Here is an 18711-nt window from a genome sequence, read left to right on the forward strand (position 1 = left end):
TTTGGGCATTATTCTGGTTTCACTTTTGTACATTAAATCACTCTTGTTGGCAGTTTTGTTGCTTACACCCTCACATTGTGAAATTACCACACTTTTTAAATGTTTTTTCTTACAAGAAAGTTTCGTGAAACAGTTAAGACAGACAGGCATGCGCTTTGTCTACGACACGAATTCTATTCCTGTACTCAACTGGAAAACCAAAATGTTTCCACACAGATGACTTAAATGTGTTTGGGGGATCTGCAATCTCAGTACTATGTGAAGCAGCCATCCTGCGTCCAGTAGTAACGAGTGTGATGCTCACTCAAGTCACATCACATGACATGCACTAAAATACTAACTTTAGAATATAATATTTAGAACAAAACCTCATCATTACTAAAACAATTTAATTAAATGTGATGATAAAGATGTGTTTAAATTGGTTCAATTAGTTAGAGACAAGTGACGTCAACCTCAGAAATGGGCAGCAGGAGGAGTGAGGGTACCGCGGTACGCCGCGAGAGTTTCGCGATACGTATCGTGGTTGGTGTATCGCGATATTTCGGTTTGGTTTTAATATAGTTACACCCCTAATATATATATATATATATATATATATATATATATATATATATATATATATATATATATATATATATATATATATATATATATATATATTAAAAAAATTAAAAAAAAAAAAAAAAAACCTCTAAGGTTTGGAAGCACGAGTAAACAGTGAATAAATGTTCATTTTGGATGAACCATCCCCAACAAGCACAAACATAATCAGCCATCAGAGACAGCAGAAAACAGACGGTTCACACTTTCCATCTCCACCCTAAAGGTCTAAAGTCTTCCTCATTAAGGCGTCTGTTAATGAGAGTTTCCTCATTATAAATGGCCTGTGCTCTCGTCAAGTGTAATCCAGTTAGTAACTGTCCATCTAAAGGCAGACCCGAGGTCAGATAATAATTCAGCTTTTATGGAGTGTTTGCTCGTTAGTGCTGACCTGGGGTCGGTCTGACACATATTTGGCGCAGTGGCGGATCAGACGAATAGCCTCCATGCTGGTGTCTGGGAAAGAAGCGTTGCAGGCGAACTCAGACAAACACTTGACAGCGTCCTGGAAGGAGTCAATGGTAGCTGGGAAATGCTTCTCAAATACATTCGCTGGAAGGAGATAAGAGATGACAGAGGACTTTTATAAACAGCAAATTTATACAAAAACAAACACAAAATACTAGAAATTAATATTTACAATTTACAATCTCCATTCCAGTTTTAATTCATTATTAGAAATGATAAAAAATAAACAAATAAATAATACCAGTAAAATAATAATAATAATATTAAAAACAACAATAACAGTAAAAAATAATAATAACAATAAGTAATAATAAAATAAATAAAATAAATAATAAATAAAAACAGCAATAATAGTGATAAAATTATTAATAATAATAATCATCATAATAAATAATAATAACAATAATAATAGTAATAAATAAAAACAGCAATAACAATAATAAAATAAATAATAATAATTATAATAGTAATAAATAATAATAAAAAACAGCAATAATAATAATAATAATAAAGTAATAATAATAAATAAAACAGCAATAACAGCAATAAAATTAACAATAAAAACAGCAATAACAATAATAAAATAATTATTGTAAGTAATAATAAAAAAAACAGCAATACTAGTAATAAAATAATAAATAAATAAAAACAGTAATAAAATAATAATTATAATAATAATAAATAAAAACAGCAATAACAGTAATATAATAATAACAATAATATTAAGAAGAAGAAGAAGAAGAAGAAGAAAAACAGCAATAACAATAATTAAATAATTAAACAACAACAACAACAACAATAATAACTACAACAACAATACTACTAATATGAATTTACTCACATAACACTGAATAGCTTTAAATTAAAACATTAAATAGTGTAACTGGAAGCGAAGGGTAAGACAAAATTTAATAAATGAAAACTAAATTATTTAAAACAATAATTTACAATATTTTTGGATTACTTTTTTTGATCAATTGTTTAAACAAAATTCTGGAAATATATACATTAATTTGAGTTATACACAAACATTTTGATAATAAATCATACAATCATTAAAACAATATTAAGATCACCAGATAAACCTGATTATATTCTTTGAATCATGTTTTTAGTTTTTAAAACTGTTTACTAAATAAACAGATATGTTAATGATAAATAATAAATAACGTAAATGCAAAATGTAAATAAATCCTAAGCTCTTATTCCTACATTATGTAACAAATTTGTATATGCTTTAAAATATTAATATAAAGCTAAAGGCATTTTTGGTCAAAAAAAAAACTAAATAACATTATGACTTATGAGGTATGAGTTTAAAAAAATATTAAAATGGCCCTGCATTATATATTCCCCAAAAACATGTTCAATCCTGTGTTCCACCTTTATGTTTGCTTCCTAAATCACACTTACTGACGATGTGTCCAGTTGTCTGGAAGGCCAGCTCAACTATACTCTCATCCTGATCAGAAGCAGCCAGATGAAACACAGAGAAAATGTTCTTCCACCCTGATCTAATATTGCCAGCCTGAGAGTTGACCATCTGGGCAATACAGCGAACCACCATGTCTCTAATGGTCGGAGATCTGCAGATAAAGGAGCAGCGCGTCAATAAAACACACACGCACACACACAAATCTCTTTATTTCCTGCAGGGACAAACACATGTAGACAAGTTCATTTTTCTCCATCAGTCATGGAGGTTAGTCATGATGGCTTCTGACACTGTGTGTGTATGCGTTTGTGTGTCTAAGCCTAATGAGTACTGCAGGGTTCATATGAGCTAATATAACATTCTCTCCTTCGCTTCTTTGCAGTGATGGAGAAGCTGCTTTGGAATTGAAGGCTGTCAGGCTGCTTTTAATGTAAAGCAGTGAGGCTGAACAAAGTAGTTATGTACACACTGCTTGACGAATACTATGAAGATGAAACATTTGAAAGTATACATTTACTTATTAACGCACACACACAAACATCATACAATGACAATAAATAGTTAAGGAAACAAATATGAGACCTCTTGAAAGCATTACTTTGATTTAATTTTAGCTTTATTCTACAATAAGGGGCGACACGGTGGCTCAAGCCACCTTTCCACTGCACACCACAAACGACAAGCGACAGACTGGAAGTCAATCACTTCCAGTTGAAAGTAGTCCGGGAGCTGCGTGGAGTTCGGATAATATCCATATGCAGAAAATTGGGATCTGATTTGAGTTGCGAATGTGTTAAAAAAACTCCTGCGACTACACTAAATGCGACCAGCCGACCGGATGTGATGTATTCCAGTGCTTTCCAGACAGATCTGTGCTCGTGACATGCGAAATAGTAGTTTTTCGCAATCTTTTGAATCAGAAAAAAAGTCTACATTAAAAAAAAAAAAAAAATTCTATTCATATATGAATAGTAAAAAATATTATATTTTAATGTTGTCTTCATATTCCCTCCAAAAGTTTTAGCGGTCTATGAGTTTATAGTATTCATTCATTCATTCATTCAACCATGGTGAATGGACGGGGAATAAATGCTCTTGCTTTTGTACTTTATTTCGAGCACCGTGAGAATCAGCTTCTCTCCCAGGGTGCACGACAAAACTGAAAATTCTGTGCGACAGTAATGTCCGAATGCTATTGTGCATTGGAAATGTGGCTTCAGCGGTTAGCTCTGTCGCCTCACAGCAAGAACATGATATATACTGGCATCAAAAGACTCTTATTATACATTTTAAGACTCTCATCGCCACTTTCAACCGGTAACATTGGCAACATTTTATCTTGCAGTATATTGACTAAATACTGATGGTAAGAAACTAATCCTAAACTCAAACATTACTGATTGACTAAACAAAAATGCTAATCCAGCAGAGGGCGCCAACAGAACAGCAACAATAACAGTGTTTCTGCAATAAACAAAGCAGCATGATGTCAAATCTAGCAAGACTTTATTGATTTCATAAACTCACAGCATCCGAATATTTGCAAGTTAAATTCAGGCAAATTTAAGCATACAGCTATACCTTGCATAATTAAAAATAAAACAAAACTTAATAACTTGCAAAACAGCATTTAAGACTTTTAGATGCTTTAAGGGCCTTAAATTTCTCTAAATTGATTTTGTCAACTTTAAATAATTTTTAAGACTCTCCAGACACCCTGAAGAAGGTGGTTGATTCGAGCCTTGGCTGGGTCAGTTGGTATTTCTGTGTGGAGTTTGCATGTTCTCTCCGTGTTCGCGTCAGTTTTCTCAGAGTGCTCCGATTTCCCCCACAGTCCTAGGGCTCTATTTTAACGACCTAGGTGCAAAGTGTTTTTGCTTTTGCTATTTTAAGGATGGGAAAATACGCTCTGCGCTGTGGCGCATGGTCTAACAGGGTTGTTCTTATTCTCTTAATGAGTTATGGTTGTGTTTTGAGAATAAACTAATCAGAGTCTCATCTCTCGTTCCCTTTAGACTCAGTTGCATCACGCCATGGTGCATTTGTTATATATATGGCGGACTCTGTAAGTGTAAAAACTGATCGCTTCACTAGCGAGAAAACAGTTAAACAGACCATTTGCAGTGCCAGGATGAAAAACAAGCCTCCTCTATTCAGCTTTTACTTTCACTTTCTCTTTCTCTCTTGCATGAATAAGGAAATGATGTTCTATGCACAGACATCCATTAGCCTATATATAATTAATTTAATTTGCTAAGCACAAAGATTTGTTTTAAATCTATTTCTAAATTCAGTTCTAATTTCCAGCAAACAAATAAATGAACAGTAATAACGAAGTGTGGTCAAAACACACATGCTATGCCCCATGGTCCAAAACCTGACAGGTGGGCAAATGTAAGCTTTTTAAATAAAACTAATATAAATATGCATATAATAAACACTATTACTAATAATAATAATATTATACAAAATTGTCATGAATGAACTGAAAAAAGCCCCACGATATGAAGGCATGGAAGCATTGGTTTTTATATTTATGTAGAAAGTAATTATTTTTGTAATATTTTATTCCTTTAATTCTTTTTCATTTGTAAAGAAATGTAATACCTTTTACAATTGTGTATTGCTGTACATCCTGTGTGTATTAAGCAAGGTGTAAGCGAGGTGCACAACTAATGTGCACTGCCCTAGCCTTTAAACTTGCTTTCAGCTGAAATTAAGGTCTGAAATAACATGTCGGGGCAAACATGTCTTGCACCTTATTGTGCCAGGTATATGATAGGGTCCCAAATGTTCTGGAGTTTAAACACTGGTATTGTGTTGTCTAAAAATTTATATAAATGTGAAAACATGGCACTTTTTTAATATTCTGACTAATATTATTTAAATCAAGCCATTATAATCAATCAATCCTAAATAAATTAATAAATACATAAATAAGCAAGCTGTAGAATTAGGGATGTCCCGATACAACATTTTAACTTCCGATACGATACCGATATTGCAGCCATCAGTCCGATACGATACCGATACAAATCCGATATCAGCACAAATTATGAATACTTTATTTTTACCTATTTTGTTGAGTCGAATGTATGAACGGCTAGATCAAACTGAGAACAAGTCAGCAACAGTAAGTATGGAAAAAACAACCAGTTTATTAACTATTGGTTGCATAAATGTGAACTTTTACATAAGAATATATAAAAAGAATTAAAGAATAAATATTAAGACCCTGAAAAATATCTTAATTGAATAAACAAAAATAAAATTTTAAAGTGCAAAATGCTAATTAAAGGTCACTTCAGTTGTTCATTTTTTTTACCATCAGCAAAGAGTAGAAACTGCTGAGAGCAGGAACATTAGAAAAAATATTGTTAATTGAACAACTGCTAAAGGTTCAGTGTCCAAAATTTCAATTTCACACACAGCTTTTTGATGAATTTTTGATCCAGTTGAGCTGAAAAATAGCTTTCACACTGGGCAGCAGAAATAATTTATTGTTAAGTTGATAAAAATGTGCTGTATGGTTAGTACAAACATTTACATGATCAGAGCTATTTCATCTGTGTTTGTATAATAAGAAGATTATGGCTGTATCAATGTTCCCAAACATTATTAATTTTATAATATTATATATCGCACAGATTAACATAAAAATACTTGCAGAGGCTAGATTGAAACACACCTTTTCTCCACAGCACTTGAAATAATGTGACTTTTAAGAATAATTTTATTTATCAAAATTCATTATATTTGCATATTTGCACAGATTCCACCCTACTGCCCACATGGCAGTCTGCTCCTTCTCTAGTCTTGGTGCTGCTGAGAGTTTGAGATTGAAAGTTTGAGTATAAAATAATGTAGAAACGCCAGCCTTATCTCACGAGAAAACGTACGTATTTTATGTTTTGCCAGTTTAGTGGCGAATTCGTACGAGTTCAGTCGTACGAAATGGTACGATTTTAAAAAGGAGGCGTGGCACCTGACCCCACCCCTAACCGTTATTGGGGGATAAGCAAATCGTACTAAATGGTACAAATTAGATCGTACGAATTCATACGAATTAGCCACTAAATGAAAAAGTTACGAATTGCCGTGAGATTGTGTTGGAAACGCAGCTAAAGAAAGCAGAATCCGGGACATGTTCGGCGATTTAGAAATCTTGGCTGAATGCTGAATGTATTGTAGGCTTTTTTCCCGCATGTCCTCGCGCTCTTCTCAAAGGTTAAGTCGGAGCAGGTGTCCAGCGTGTCTCTGTGGGTCTGCTGCAGCAGCAGAGCTAGCGAGTCTGTGCCGGAGACTTTTCTCATGCACACAGAACCGGGCCGCTGAGGTAAAGTCTTATGTATGGGAAGCGCTGGTGATGAATTAGGTATCACACTGGATGAACCACGATATGCCATGACCGAATTGAGGCTCGCACGGTGTGTGCTACGTCGCCATTCGGTGCCTTAAGTTGCTTAGCAGCCTTATGCAAAACAATGTAAAGATCGCTTGACGTGAACTAAATAAACCGGTAACGTTAGAGATGTGCCGTTGTTGTTAGCGTCAGCGTGTGCTACCGTCACAATAGATTTCTATCGTAACACACCATAACTTAGTGTGAAGAGCATGTTAAATCTTAGAGACTTTGTTTGCTAGCAAGCAGTGTTGTGATCACGTGGGCTTTGCACGCTGGCTCTGGACGCTGCTGGATAGAATAGCTGTAACGGAGTTTAGAGAGTATCGGACTGCTTATATCGGAGATTTTTAACGCACTCCGATATAGTTTTTTGGACTGATATCGGACGAATATCCGATATCAATATCGGATCGGGACATCCCTATGTAGAATTATTAAGACCACATTTTAAGGAAACAAACAGTTATAAAAGAATAAATACCCTGAATATATAAATATAAACACATTCCAATATTTTGTCTTTATATATTATGCGCGCTAAATTTTTACAACCTTCAGAAATCTAAAACAAATTTGGTCCAAAAGACTGAATAACATAATGAGACATGGGGTTTGAATTATTAAAACGTCTCTTCACTTCTTAATTGTTAAATAAACAAAAAACAAAAACAGATTCAATCTTTTAATTTGACAGACATGTCATCATTAGTTTTCTTTTCCTTTTCACTCAAATACACAACTATAAATCATAAATCCAGAGAAACACATTTCTTCCAAACTGTGCATAAATATAATTAACATAACCAAGAGCCCTATTATTTAAAGGCACTGTATGTAATTTTCACCACTAGAGGGCGACATTATTCACAACAAACAAAGACATAGTTTGATGACGTCATAAGTTTAGAAACATGGGAGTTGTGTTCTGTATTATCAATAATAACTTTTATTTATCGATCAAGAGTAATGATGATAGAATTTAAACGTTTGTGTGGGATTATCAGATTAAAACTAAATCTAAGGAGAGGGGTCTGGCTGCAGACCTGGTGCAGTGCAATCTGGGCTGCATCCAATGCTTTTTTATGGGCTCAACTAACCCCACCCCTAACCCTACCCGTCACAGTGACGTCACTAGCTCCATTTGAGTGCAGTGTCTGACATTGCATCGCTGAGTGGTGCAATCTCAGCTTGCATCATAAAGGCTGCATCCAGATACTAATGAATCTAAGTTTAGTTTCCTATGTATGTAAAATCCAAGTAAATTTCCATTGTATGTAGGACTCTTATTTTGAAAACAGGACAGAAGCTCTGGGTAACGTTATTGCAACAGGCACCGTCCCATCAGAAACCAAAATACAGTATGTAAATCTCTGAAGTATGTAATTTTTTACCACTAGAGGGTGTGTATTTACAACAAACAAAGGTGTAGAATGACGTCATACGTTTGGAATCATGGGAGTTGTGGTCTTGGAGTAATCATGTTCATTGACACGGTCTGTGTTGCTAGTTAAAAGTGATCATTTTGCAAATTTGAACATTTTTCAAAACATTTGAGATAATGCAAGCACACAAGTCTGAAAAATATAAAAACACTGATCTAGTGAATTTAGGATATTTTAATAAAAAAGCTTTCATATCATGCCTCTAATGCAGTTATTTTAACTTCTCTGTGGTTCAAAACACCACCATGCTTCGAGAGAGAAATGAACTACTTAAAGTAGCTGAATTCATAAACAAGAACTTCTGTTTACATCTAAATGACATGCCCTTGAAGGATCAAAAATGTTTACCGACACTTGAAAGGGGGACACTTTGTATATTTAAACCAGGCGCAGAACATGACGTAAATAAGATTTTAAAAAATTTGGAGACAGGCGCTCCAGTCTCCTAAATCTAAAGCAGAGTCTTCAGAAGATGACATTTAGATGCAGAGAGAGATAGAAAACAGCAACACTCAAAACAAACCGCGCACCTCTAACCCATCTAAAGGCAAAACTTACACACGTCAAAACATGCCATTCATACAGTACAATTTGTATGGTTATTTTACCAACACTCATATTTAAAGAAGGTCTCGTCTGTAATATTTCACCTCCATCGCAGTGTGAATTAAAACACTCACCTGTTCTTTTTCATTATGTGCTCGAACGGCCTAAGGAAATCCTTCTGGAATCTGAAATTGGCCAACTCTCCCTTTTCCAAAAACTTCATGGACAACTGCCTGAGAGAATCCACAGCAAAAATAGCAACATCTTCGTTGGGATTACAGCCAACCTAAGACAACACAGGAATGGGTGACAAAAAAAAAAAGTGTTTCAAACCTGATTTTTCACATTTGAACACAAACGCAAATATTTTTAACACTGTTGGAATCCGATACAAAAAGAACACTATGGATGTCTACCAGTTGTTTTGTGTTTAACTAAAGAAAGAAACTCAAATAGGTTTTGAACAAATTAAATAAAATCAAATTTTAGTTTCCAATGTATGTAAAATAGGGCAGCACGGTGGCTAGCACTGTCGCCTCACAGCCAGAAGGTCGCTAGTTTAACTCCCGGCTCGACAAGATGCAATTTCTATCTGGCATTTGCATGTTCTCCCTGTGTCCACGTGGGTTTCCTCCAGGTGCTCCGATCTCCCTTACAGTCCAAACCCATGCGCTATAGGTGAATTGAATAAACTAATTTGACTGTCGTGTATGAGTGCGTGTGTAAATGAGTGTGTATAGGTTTTTCCCAGAACTGGGTTGTAGCTGGAAGGGTATCGGCTGTTTAAAACATATGCCATAATAGTGGTTCATTCCGCTGTGATGACCCCTGATGAATAAGGGACTAAGTCGAAGGACAATGAATGAATGCATGTATGTATGTATGTGTGTATGTTTGTATGTAAAATCTGAGTACATTCCCTATGCATATAAGACTCTTATTTTGAAAACAGGTCCGGAGCTTTGGGTAACATTAATGCAACAGGCACCATCTCATAACAGCTCGTCTGAAACCTAAAAGACAGATTACAAATACATTTAGTGCATCTCCCAAGAGGCATGAGGTCTGCTTAACTATCTTTTGTTAGTTTAATATGTTTAACATTGTGAAATTTCCTTTGTTCATTGGTGATTAGAGAACAGACACATGTAGACTGTTTAATTAATGCTTACTAGGGTTTACAATCTAAGCCAAATATCAAATTCCCTGACTCTCACTGGATAAAAATCGAAATTTCCATGACATATAACGAATGGAAGTAAACAGGCTGCGGTTGTGCTATGCATAGTATTATAATTATTTTAGCTTGAATATCAATTTGCAGAAATTTAACAAGCTACTATGAGAACAACAGTGGATCATTTATTTCAGCTTTTTTCTTCCATATTTAAAAGCTTGATAGTTTTGAACATCCAGACTGCGTACAAAATCGCCTACTACTCAGTAGGTACTGCATTTGAATTTGAGTTTACTACTCGATCATTAGAAAACCACATTCTCTACAGTATGAATGTGAGTAGTATGAATCGAACTCGGATGTACTACATCCACTGTTCTGTCATAATCACGTGACCTACCCACGTCAGTAGCATCTCTTCATTCCGATTCATTATTTCATGAATGTGCACTCGCTGGTAGTCATCCGGGTACTCCTCGCATTCAGTTTTTCGAATTCTATACATTAAGACATACTACTCTGCTTGCATGCTGTTTTAGTGTACTATATAGTATGGAAGTATGCCATTTCGGACGCAGCATCAGTCTTTGAAGTGGTCAATTTGAAGCCATTTGTATTTTCCTGACTTGTTAGCCTTAATTAACAGGTACAGTCTGGTGACATTTGGCTTGAGTGATTGCCATTTGAGAAGCATGAAAGGAATACAATTAAGCTGAAAGATGGTATATGTGCATGAGAATTAAACAGTTGATTAATCACCAGTTCAGTTCATCATGCAGCCCTAAAGGTATGTAGAACAACAGTACGATTTCCTTTTCCAAAAATGTGCTGTCTCAATCTTTGATTGTGTTTCAACTGGAAACATTAACAAAACAAACTATATCTTGATGCATGATATTTACCTCAGTAAAAACAGTTACATAGAGAGGAGTGTTTAGCTATATATCCTGTAGTATATGCACTATATTTCATACATTACAGTACATCTACAGTCTGACCCATATTCCACTGTGGATGACTTGTCCCTTTAAGCAACAATTGTGCTGTACTTTCATTTTTTGGCTCTTCTTCAATCTACTAGACGTGGTCTCCCGCAGGCAGGGTGAAATTTAAAAGCGTCATTAGATTTATCTGATATAGTGCAAAGCCACACATTTCTTCACAGAGAGATTTCCTTCCAGCGCTGCTTTTGAACTCACCTTATTGAAATGATCCCCTATAACCTCCCAAATCCTGGACCACTGCAACCTGATACGACCCATATTGTAGTATGAAATCTCCACGATCTTCTGCAGACTGAACATTCGAGGGTGTGTTGGGGAGGCCAGTTCATCCATCGAGACAGCGCACAGCCATCGCACAAAGTCCACTAAAAAAAAAAAACACAACATTGATCAATAAACTGCCACTTAAATTCTCCCTGACCTAAAAGAGTTCGGTCAGTACAATGCCAAGGTTATGGGAACACATCCCAGAAAAAAATACTGATATGATGCAAACTATGAACATTTGTTTTTATTCACAAAAGAAATGCTGTACTGAGTTTCTATCTCTTTTTTTTTTTCAAGAAGTGCTTTAACTGTTTGTGGTATAAAAAAAGTGTACATGTGTGAAGGTGTAGGTAACACCTGTTTTCATGCTTGATAAAAAAAAAACTGTGTTACAAAATAAATGTCATGTTTATTTGAGTTATCAGTGTGAATATTCTTCTCAAAATTCTAGTTTAAGGCTGTCTGTTTATGAAGTTTATGGGTCCTATCAGACACCCGGCGCAATAAAGCACAAGACTTGTTTGCGATTTGTTGCTATTTTCAGACCAACGCAACACAAATTTTCACATTTTTCGCCATGTTTAAATAGCAAATACATTCGCGCCACTTTGTGAACTCATTGATGTTCCAATCTAAAAAGAGGTATGTTAAGTCATATTTTTGGCGCGTTGTTTTTTTGAGGAACTGAAATAGACTGCACCATTGACCAACAAAAAGCTAAAGTCCAGCGAAGAGTGCGTTATTATGTAATATCTTTACATATGAAAAAAATAAAGGATTAAAATGTTACAAAAGTTATTATTTTATACATAAATCTAAAAACCACTGCCTCCATGCCTTCTTCAATCAGCTATTTTCAGTTTACTCATGACAATGTGCATTTGTATAATGTTTTTATTATTGTTAATTATTTATTATATGCATATTTATATTTGTTTCAATAAAAACAAGTTTAAATTTGTTCACCTGTTGGGTTTTGGAGACACGCATCACCATATGGGGCACAAGAATAGGATGTGTGTTTGGATAGTTTTTTGACCACAGCTCATTAATATTGTTCATTTATTCGTTTGCTGGGAATTAGAAATGAATTTAGAAATAGTTTTGAAACAAATCTTAATACTTAAACAAAATTAAATATGTAGACTATTGGATGTCTTTAGTGGAGTGCGTAGAACACTGTTTCCACATCCATAATAGTAAAGGAGTAAAGTAAAAAGTAAATTAAAGAGAAAATAAAGAGGCCGAATGGAGGAGGTTCGTTCTTTATCTTTGCACTGCAGATGGTCTGTTTAACTGTTTTCTCGCCAGTGAATCGAACAGTTTTTCCACTCACAAAGTCCGCCATGTAAAAAGCAAATGTGCCAACATGAGACGCAACTTACTCCTAAAGGGAATGAGAGATGAGACTCTGATTGGTTTAAAGCACATTATACTCAAAACACACCAATAACTCATAAAGAGAATAAGCACATCCCTGTTAGACCATCCGCCCAAGTGTATTTTTTCCATCCTTGAAATAGCAAAAGTGGATTCGGATAAGCCCTTAATGCAATTTTGCGCCATGCACTTTGGACTATGTGTCTAAATCCTTAAAATAGAGCTCTATAACTCGTAGGGCGAAGCAGTGGCGCAGTAGGTAGTGCTGTCGTCGCTGGTTCAAACCTCAGCTCAGTTGGCATTTCTGTGAGGAGTTTGCATGTTCTCCCTGCGTTCGTGTGGGTTTTCTCCGGGTGCTCTGGTTTCCCCCACAGTCCAAAGACATGCTGCAGGTGAATTGGGTAGGCTAAATTGTCTGTAGTGTATGAGTGTATGAGGGTGACAGGCCCAGACGACAGGCCGGCCGGAATGTGTAAAAAAAAGTCGTTATCATATGGACAAGTCTAAACGGAGGACTTGTTCCAAAGAGCCGAGCCTGCAACCATACGGGACTAAGGCCAAAGAGGAAGAAGAAAGAGAGCTCTATAACTCGTAATTCCAAGTTTTTTTTAGTAATAAAATCTGTATTTCAGACAGACCATGAACTCAAATTCCAAGAAATACAGTTATTCATTTAAAGATATAATATAAGATTTGTAAGACAACCTATAAACTAACAACTGAAGGAAATAAAGTTGCACTTATAGGGAGAAAAAAGGTCAGCATTGTGAGATATACACCTAAAAATATAAGACACAAATTCTGCATTGCAAGAAATAAACTGAAAATTTACAATTTCTAAATATAAAATCATAGTTCTGAATTATTTGCAGTTAGAATTGGTAAATATAGAGTTTATAGACATTCTTGAATTTATATCTTGTGATTTTGAGTTCTTATCTTGCAATTTGCCTTCAGAAGTGCTTCTATTTCTCACAATCCAGAATTTACCGGTTTAGTTTTCACAGTTAATAGCTGTAAATTCTAATATACTAAACAAAACAAACAAAAAAGATCAACAAGATGGTGTATACCTGCAAAAAGATATACTGTAAATCACAATTATATTTTTACTTATTTATTTTATTCAGTATTTCTAATAAAAAAAAAGCCTGCCTGGTGAAACATCTTTCAAAAACTTTTTAAAAATCTTTCTGATTCCATACTTCTTAACATTAGCTTACGTTTTAAATAACACATCTGTCAAAAGCAAAAATGTAAAAACAAATTTATGCCCTCACCAATGGCATTTCCATCAAGTCTGGTAGAGCCCGTGAATATCCTGCAGTGAAGAGTATAAATGTTATCAACATTCTAGGGACGCATTAGTGATGGCAGCAAGATGAGGTTCAAAAGGATTAATGATAACTGTCATACCGGTCTACAGCAACAACCACACTTTGCGAGCTGGTCTCCCCGATAGACTCCTGAATGCTTGCGATCTGTTTGCGATCAACATTCCCTCCTACAGTGTGAAAAATCACAGTAAGGTTTTTATACAAAATAAAAACAGCATTTCACTTAATGCTGCTGGATAATTATACTGCATTACTATAAAGTAATCCTGATGGATCATATTTTAGCTTGAGATAGAAGCATGATGTAATGGCAAATTGAAAAGCTGCAATGCTGATGATGACTAACTGGATTTTTGTGTGTTTTGAAAAAATTGTTCTTTAACCATCATTATGCATTCAGGTCCATTTTAACACAAAAGAGATACAGCCATTTCTAAAATAAATAGTTTTTAGTAACAGAATGAAACTTAAAATGGTTTAAATACAGATTACATCATTAAATTTTTCAGAAATATTACAATCATTTGCCTAAGATTTTGTATTATAAAATAACAGAAATATAATACAATACTACACAGATTTTGACAGTGTTATAAATTCAGTCAGTATGTTATTAACCAATATAACTGATGGAAATGGCATACAATTATTAAAAAGAATAAATCTATCTATCTATCTATCTATCTATCTATCTATCTATCTATCTATCTATCTATCTATCTATCTATCTATCTATCTATCTATCTATCTATCTATCTATCTATCTATCTATCTATCTATCTATCTATCTATCTATCTTATCAGAATTATTACAATTATTTTAAGAGATCTAAATATTAAACTATTTTCCTCAGAAATTACAAAATAATAGAATACAATTCAAAATACTACACGTTTGATTGAACACGTCAGTCATTATTTATAATTAACCAATATGACTAAAGGAAATGGCATACAATTATTTAAAAATAAATAAATGTTCATTCAAAAGCTGACAAAAAGTTAAAAATGTAGCTAAAAGTGTAAGGATTTATAAACACAAATATAATCCTAAAATAACTGAAAGAAAAATGCATAGTTTTAGTAAGAGAATGAAACTTTCCAAATGATTAAATACAGATTTATTTATTTTCTCAGAATGATTAAAATCATTTTTAAGAGATCTAAATATTAAACTATTTTCCTCAGATTTTATAAAATAATAGAATACAAGTAAAAATGCTACACTTTTGACTATCTTATAAGACTAAAATTCAGCCATTATCTATTATTAACCAATATGAATGGTTAGAAATGGCATACAACTGTTAAAAATAAATAAATGTTTATTTTCAAGACCAAGCATCAACTCCATTTCCAAAAACCTGGTAAGTGTAAAATGTAGCTAGTAGTTTAATCATGCAGTAAAAATATGAAGGATTTAAAAACATAAATATAATCTTAAAATAACTAAAAGATTGCCAAAAAAATCTGTCAAATCAGTATTATTTTACACTTTTACATTTTTAATTTTGCATACTGTATTTTTTGTCTCAGCATTCCAATCTGTGAACTTTTCATTAATTTATATTTTTGTTAATGAGGCGATTAATGCTCTTGTGATTAACTGACCCAATCCCAGGTATTCATCAGACGATTGTTCCTTGGTGCTGGTGATAAAGCCTTCCTTTCCCCGAACAGTTCCTGATATGTACCGAGCCTTCACTCCTGTCCCGATGAGCTGGGCCAACTCCAGCTGACTAATGCACTTCATGATCTGCAGCACATAGACAAAATGACAACACCTCATTAAACCCATCAGCCAATCACATCACAAAGGACAAACACACAGGCTAATTAAAAACAGTATAAAATTATCTCACAAAACCTGTCAGCCAATCACATCTCACAGAAAATACAAATGCCAACCAAAGAGAGAAAAACAAAATCTATTAGCAAATCACATTAAGCAGAACAAACACACAAGCTAATCAAAGAAAGAATATAAACGGCTCACAAAGCCAGTTAGCCAATCACATCACACAGGAAACACAAATGGCAATCAAGAAGAGAATGACAAGATCTATCAGCCAATCATATCAAACAGGAATCACACAGGCCAATCAAAGACAGAAAAAAAAACAGCTGACAAAACCTGTTAGCCAATCACATTACACAGGAAACACAAAGGCCAATCAAGGAGAGAATGACAAAATCTATCAGCTAATCATATCATACAGGACAAACTTACAGGCTGATCAAAAACAGAATATAAACAGCTGCCAAAACCTGTCAGCCAATCACATAAAACAGGACACACAAAGGCCAATCAAGAAGAGAATGACAAAATCTATCAGCCAATCACATCATACAGGACAAATACACAGGCTAATCAAAACAGAACATAAACAGCTGCCAAAACCTGTCAGACATTGACATAAAACAGGACACACAGGGTAATTTAAGATAGATTAAAAACAGCTCACAAAACTCGTTAGCCAATCACATCACACAGATAACACAGGCCAATCAAAACAGTATAAAAAGAGCTTACAAAACTCGTTAACCAATCACACTGCACAGGAAACACATGGTCAATCAAACAGAGAATTTCAAACCCTTAAGAAATCTATAAGCCAATCATATTGCACAGAAAACACACAGACCAATCAAGGAGAAAATGACAACACCTTACGAAATCAATGAGCCAATTACATCGCACAGGAAACACAGGCCAATCAAAATGAGAATGGCAACCCTTTATGAAATCTATCAGCCAATCAAATTGCACACAAAACAAAGAGGCCAATCAATAAGAGAATAACAACACTTGACAAAATCTATCAGCCAATAGCATCACACAGAAAACACAGGCCAACCAGACAAAACAAAAACTCTCTCAGAGCCAGTCAGCCAATAACATCACACAAATACACACAGGCCAATCAAAGAGAGAGTGACTGCACCTCACAACACCCATCGGCCAATCACATTGCACAGGAAACCCATAAGCCAAACAGATCAAAGAGCTCACCTCATGCCAGGAGTTTCCTAGATAATTTCCATCAGTGTGAGCCACTGTGATGAGGGTCTTGATGGTGTCGATGTTCTTCTGCTTCATTTCAGTGATGCCAGAACTGGCCGTCAAGAGTGTGAAACGGGCCAGAGCCTGTACATATGCGTCGCGCTCCAACTGGAATAAAGCATATAGAGAATAAGCGAATAATGACTACATTTTGCTCCGATTCTCATTAAAAGCTACCTGAAACTAATTAAAGGACCATGAAGATTTGAGCTTTTTGGGATGGGGGTTCCTGCAAGAAATGTGCAGAAAAAAAAGAGCAACTTCTTAAAAATAATTGCACTTTAAAATAAAAAATGCTTGGTTCATACCAAATGCATGTTTAAGTATCCACGCGTGTAGAAATTAAACACAGCTAATTCACACACGCAAAGAGAGGCACATTTACACCAAGAGGCAGAAATGTAGAATGCGTAACGCATTTGCTAGCTAGCAATTTGTGCAATTAGCCACAATCGTATCTTCAGTGAAAGGTCCAAAAATTCAACTCACATGAGGCAAAAAAACGAGAAATCTAAAGTGAGTGATCTGATGATATAAACTACGGTTGAGAGAATAAATGAATGCGCTGTGAATTGAGAAATGACCGTTTACGAAATTTTCTAAGCTTAGTTTTTACTACCAGATGCCGCAGTAAGCTTTAAAAACAGCCACACTCTGTCAATCCTTTGACATACCACAAACGTAAAACAATCACTAATAAATTCATTGATTAATTGAAAATGTTTAGGTGAATTACAAGAATGTTCATAGTAAGCTGTGTTTACATTAATCCTGTTTAACGAAACCCGTGGTGCCTGTACATTTGGGTACTGACTGAAAGCACAAATGCTTTGTGTTCTTTGTACTCGCTAAAGGCTGATTTAAACTTCTGCGTCGAGCGATCGCCGTGACCCATAGCGCATACACAGTCGTGCATTTATACTTATGCCTGCTGTTTGTGTTGCTCAGTAAAAACACTTCCGGAACACAAGCTGGCAGCTGGTTTTTATGTTCCTCTGTCGAGTTTCTTTGCAGCTCTTTTTTGTTTTGTTTAGTTTTACCTTATTGAACAAGTAGCTAAAACTCACATATTCAGAGGAAGAAGGTGGCACATGTGCAACAACTTTAATCATAAGGTAAACACAAAGCAAAAGTTTTCATCTGGAGCTCCGTCACAGGACTCAACATTTGTAAACACTCGCTCCAATGGGTTTGCGTAGCTCTCGGCCCCGCCCACACTCGTCAACGGTGCCAAGCTGACCAATCGTAGAGCTTTTACTATGTGTTGTCACGACAAAGTAAAAAATTTTTAAAGGTGTGAATCAGTATCGATGTCATCCATGGCGAGGAGTATGTGACTGTGCAATGGCTGTGCCAAACCATACACGTGTGTTCAACACAAAAGTATAAATCAGCCTTAAGAGTGTTTGATTAAAAACTAGAAGAGCGCCATCTGCTGTTAAAAACTAAACTCAGAATTGATTCCAGAGAGAATCGCAATGCCTTCCAAAGATCCAAGGATCGATCCATGAATCACACAATACATTAAATTATCATCCTAGCCCAACATTATTTTGTACCACATATTTTAAAATTGTAATTAT

At 35.0% G+C, this 18711-nt stretch overlaps 1 protein-coding gene across 5 annotated transcripts in view; it reads right to left on the reverse strand.

The window, feature by feature from the left end:
* The window catches only part of arfgef1 (ARF guanine nucleotide exchange factor 1), a 131025-nt gene that overhangs the window by 21209 nt on the left and 91105 nt on the right, over positions 1-18711 (reverse strand). For 4 of the 5 annotated variants that reach the window (XM_087309445.1, XM_087309444.1, XM_087309443.1 and 1 more), the window contains 8 exons: positions 17078-17236; positions 15676-15820; positions 14144-14231; positions 14008-14048; positions 11276-11445; positions 9034-9185; positions 2485-2657; positions 995-1155 (listed from right to left, as the gene is read on the reverse strand). In XM_087309445.1, the coding sequence (XP_087165571.1) occupies positions 995-1155; positions 2485-2657; positions 9034-9185; positions 11276-11445; positions 14008-14048; positions 14144-14231; positions 15676-15820; positions 17078-17236 (1089 nt within the window). Of the gene's footprint in view, positions 1-994; positions 1156-2484; positions 2658-4503; positions 4585-5356; positions 9186-11275; positions 11446-14007; positions 14049-14143; positions 14232-15675; positions 15821-17077; positions 17237-18711 lie in introns of those variants that run through there. The other variant, XR_015524894.1, reaches the window with a different exon arrangement.

The sequence above is a fragment of the Danio rerio genome, chromosome 24 (assembly GCF_052040795.2).
Source record: "Danio rerio strain M-AB ecotype USA chromosome 24, GRCz13ab, whole genome shotgun sequence".
NCBI classification, from domain to species: domain Eukaryota; kingdom Metazoa; phylum Chordata; class Actinopteri; order Cypriniformes; family Danionidae; genus Danio; species Danio rerio.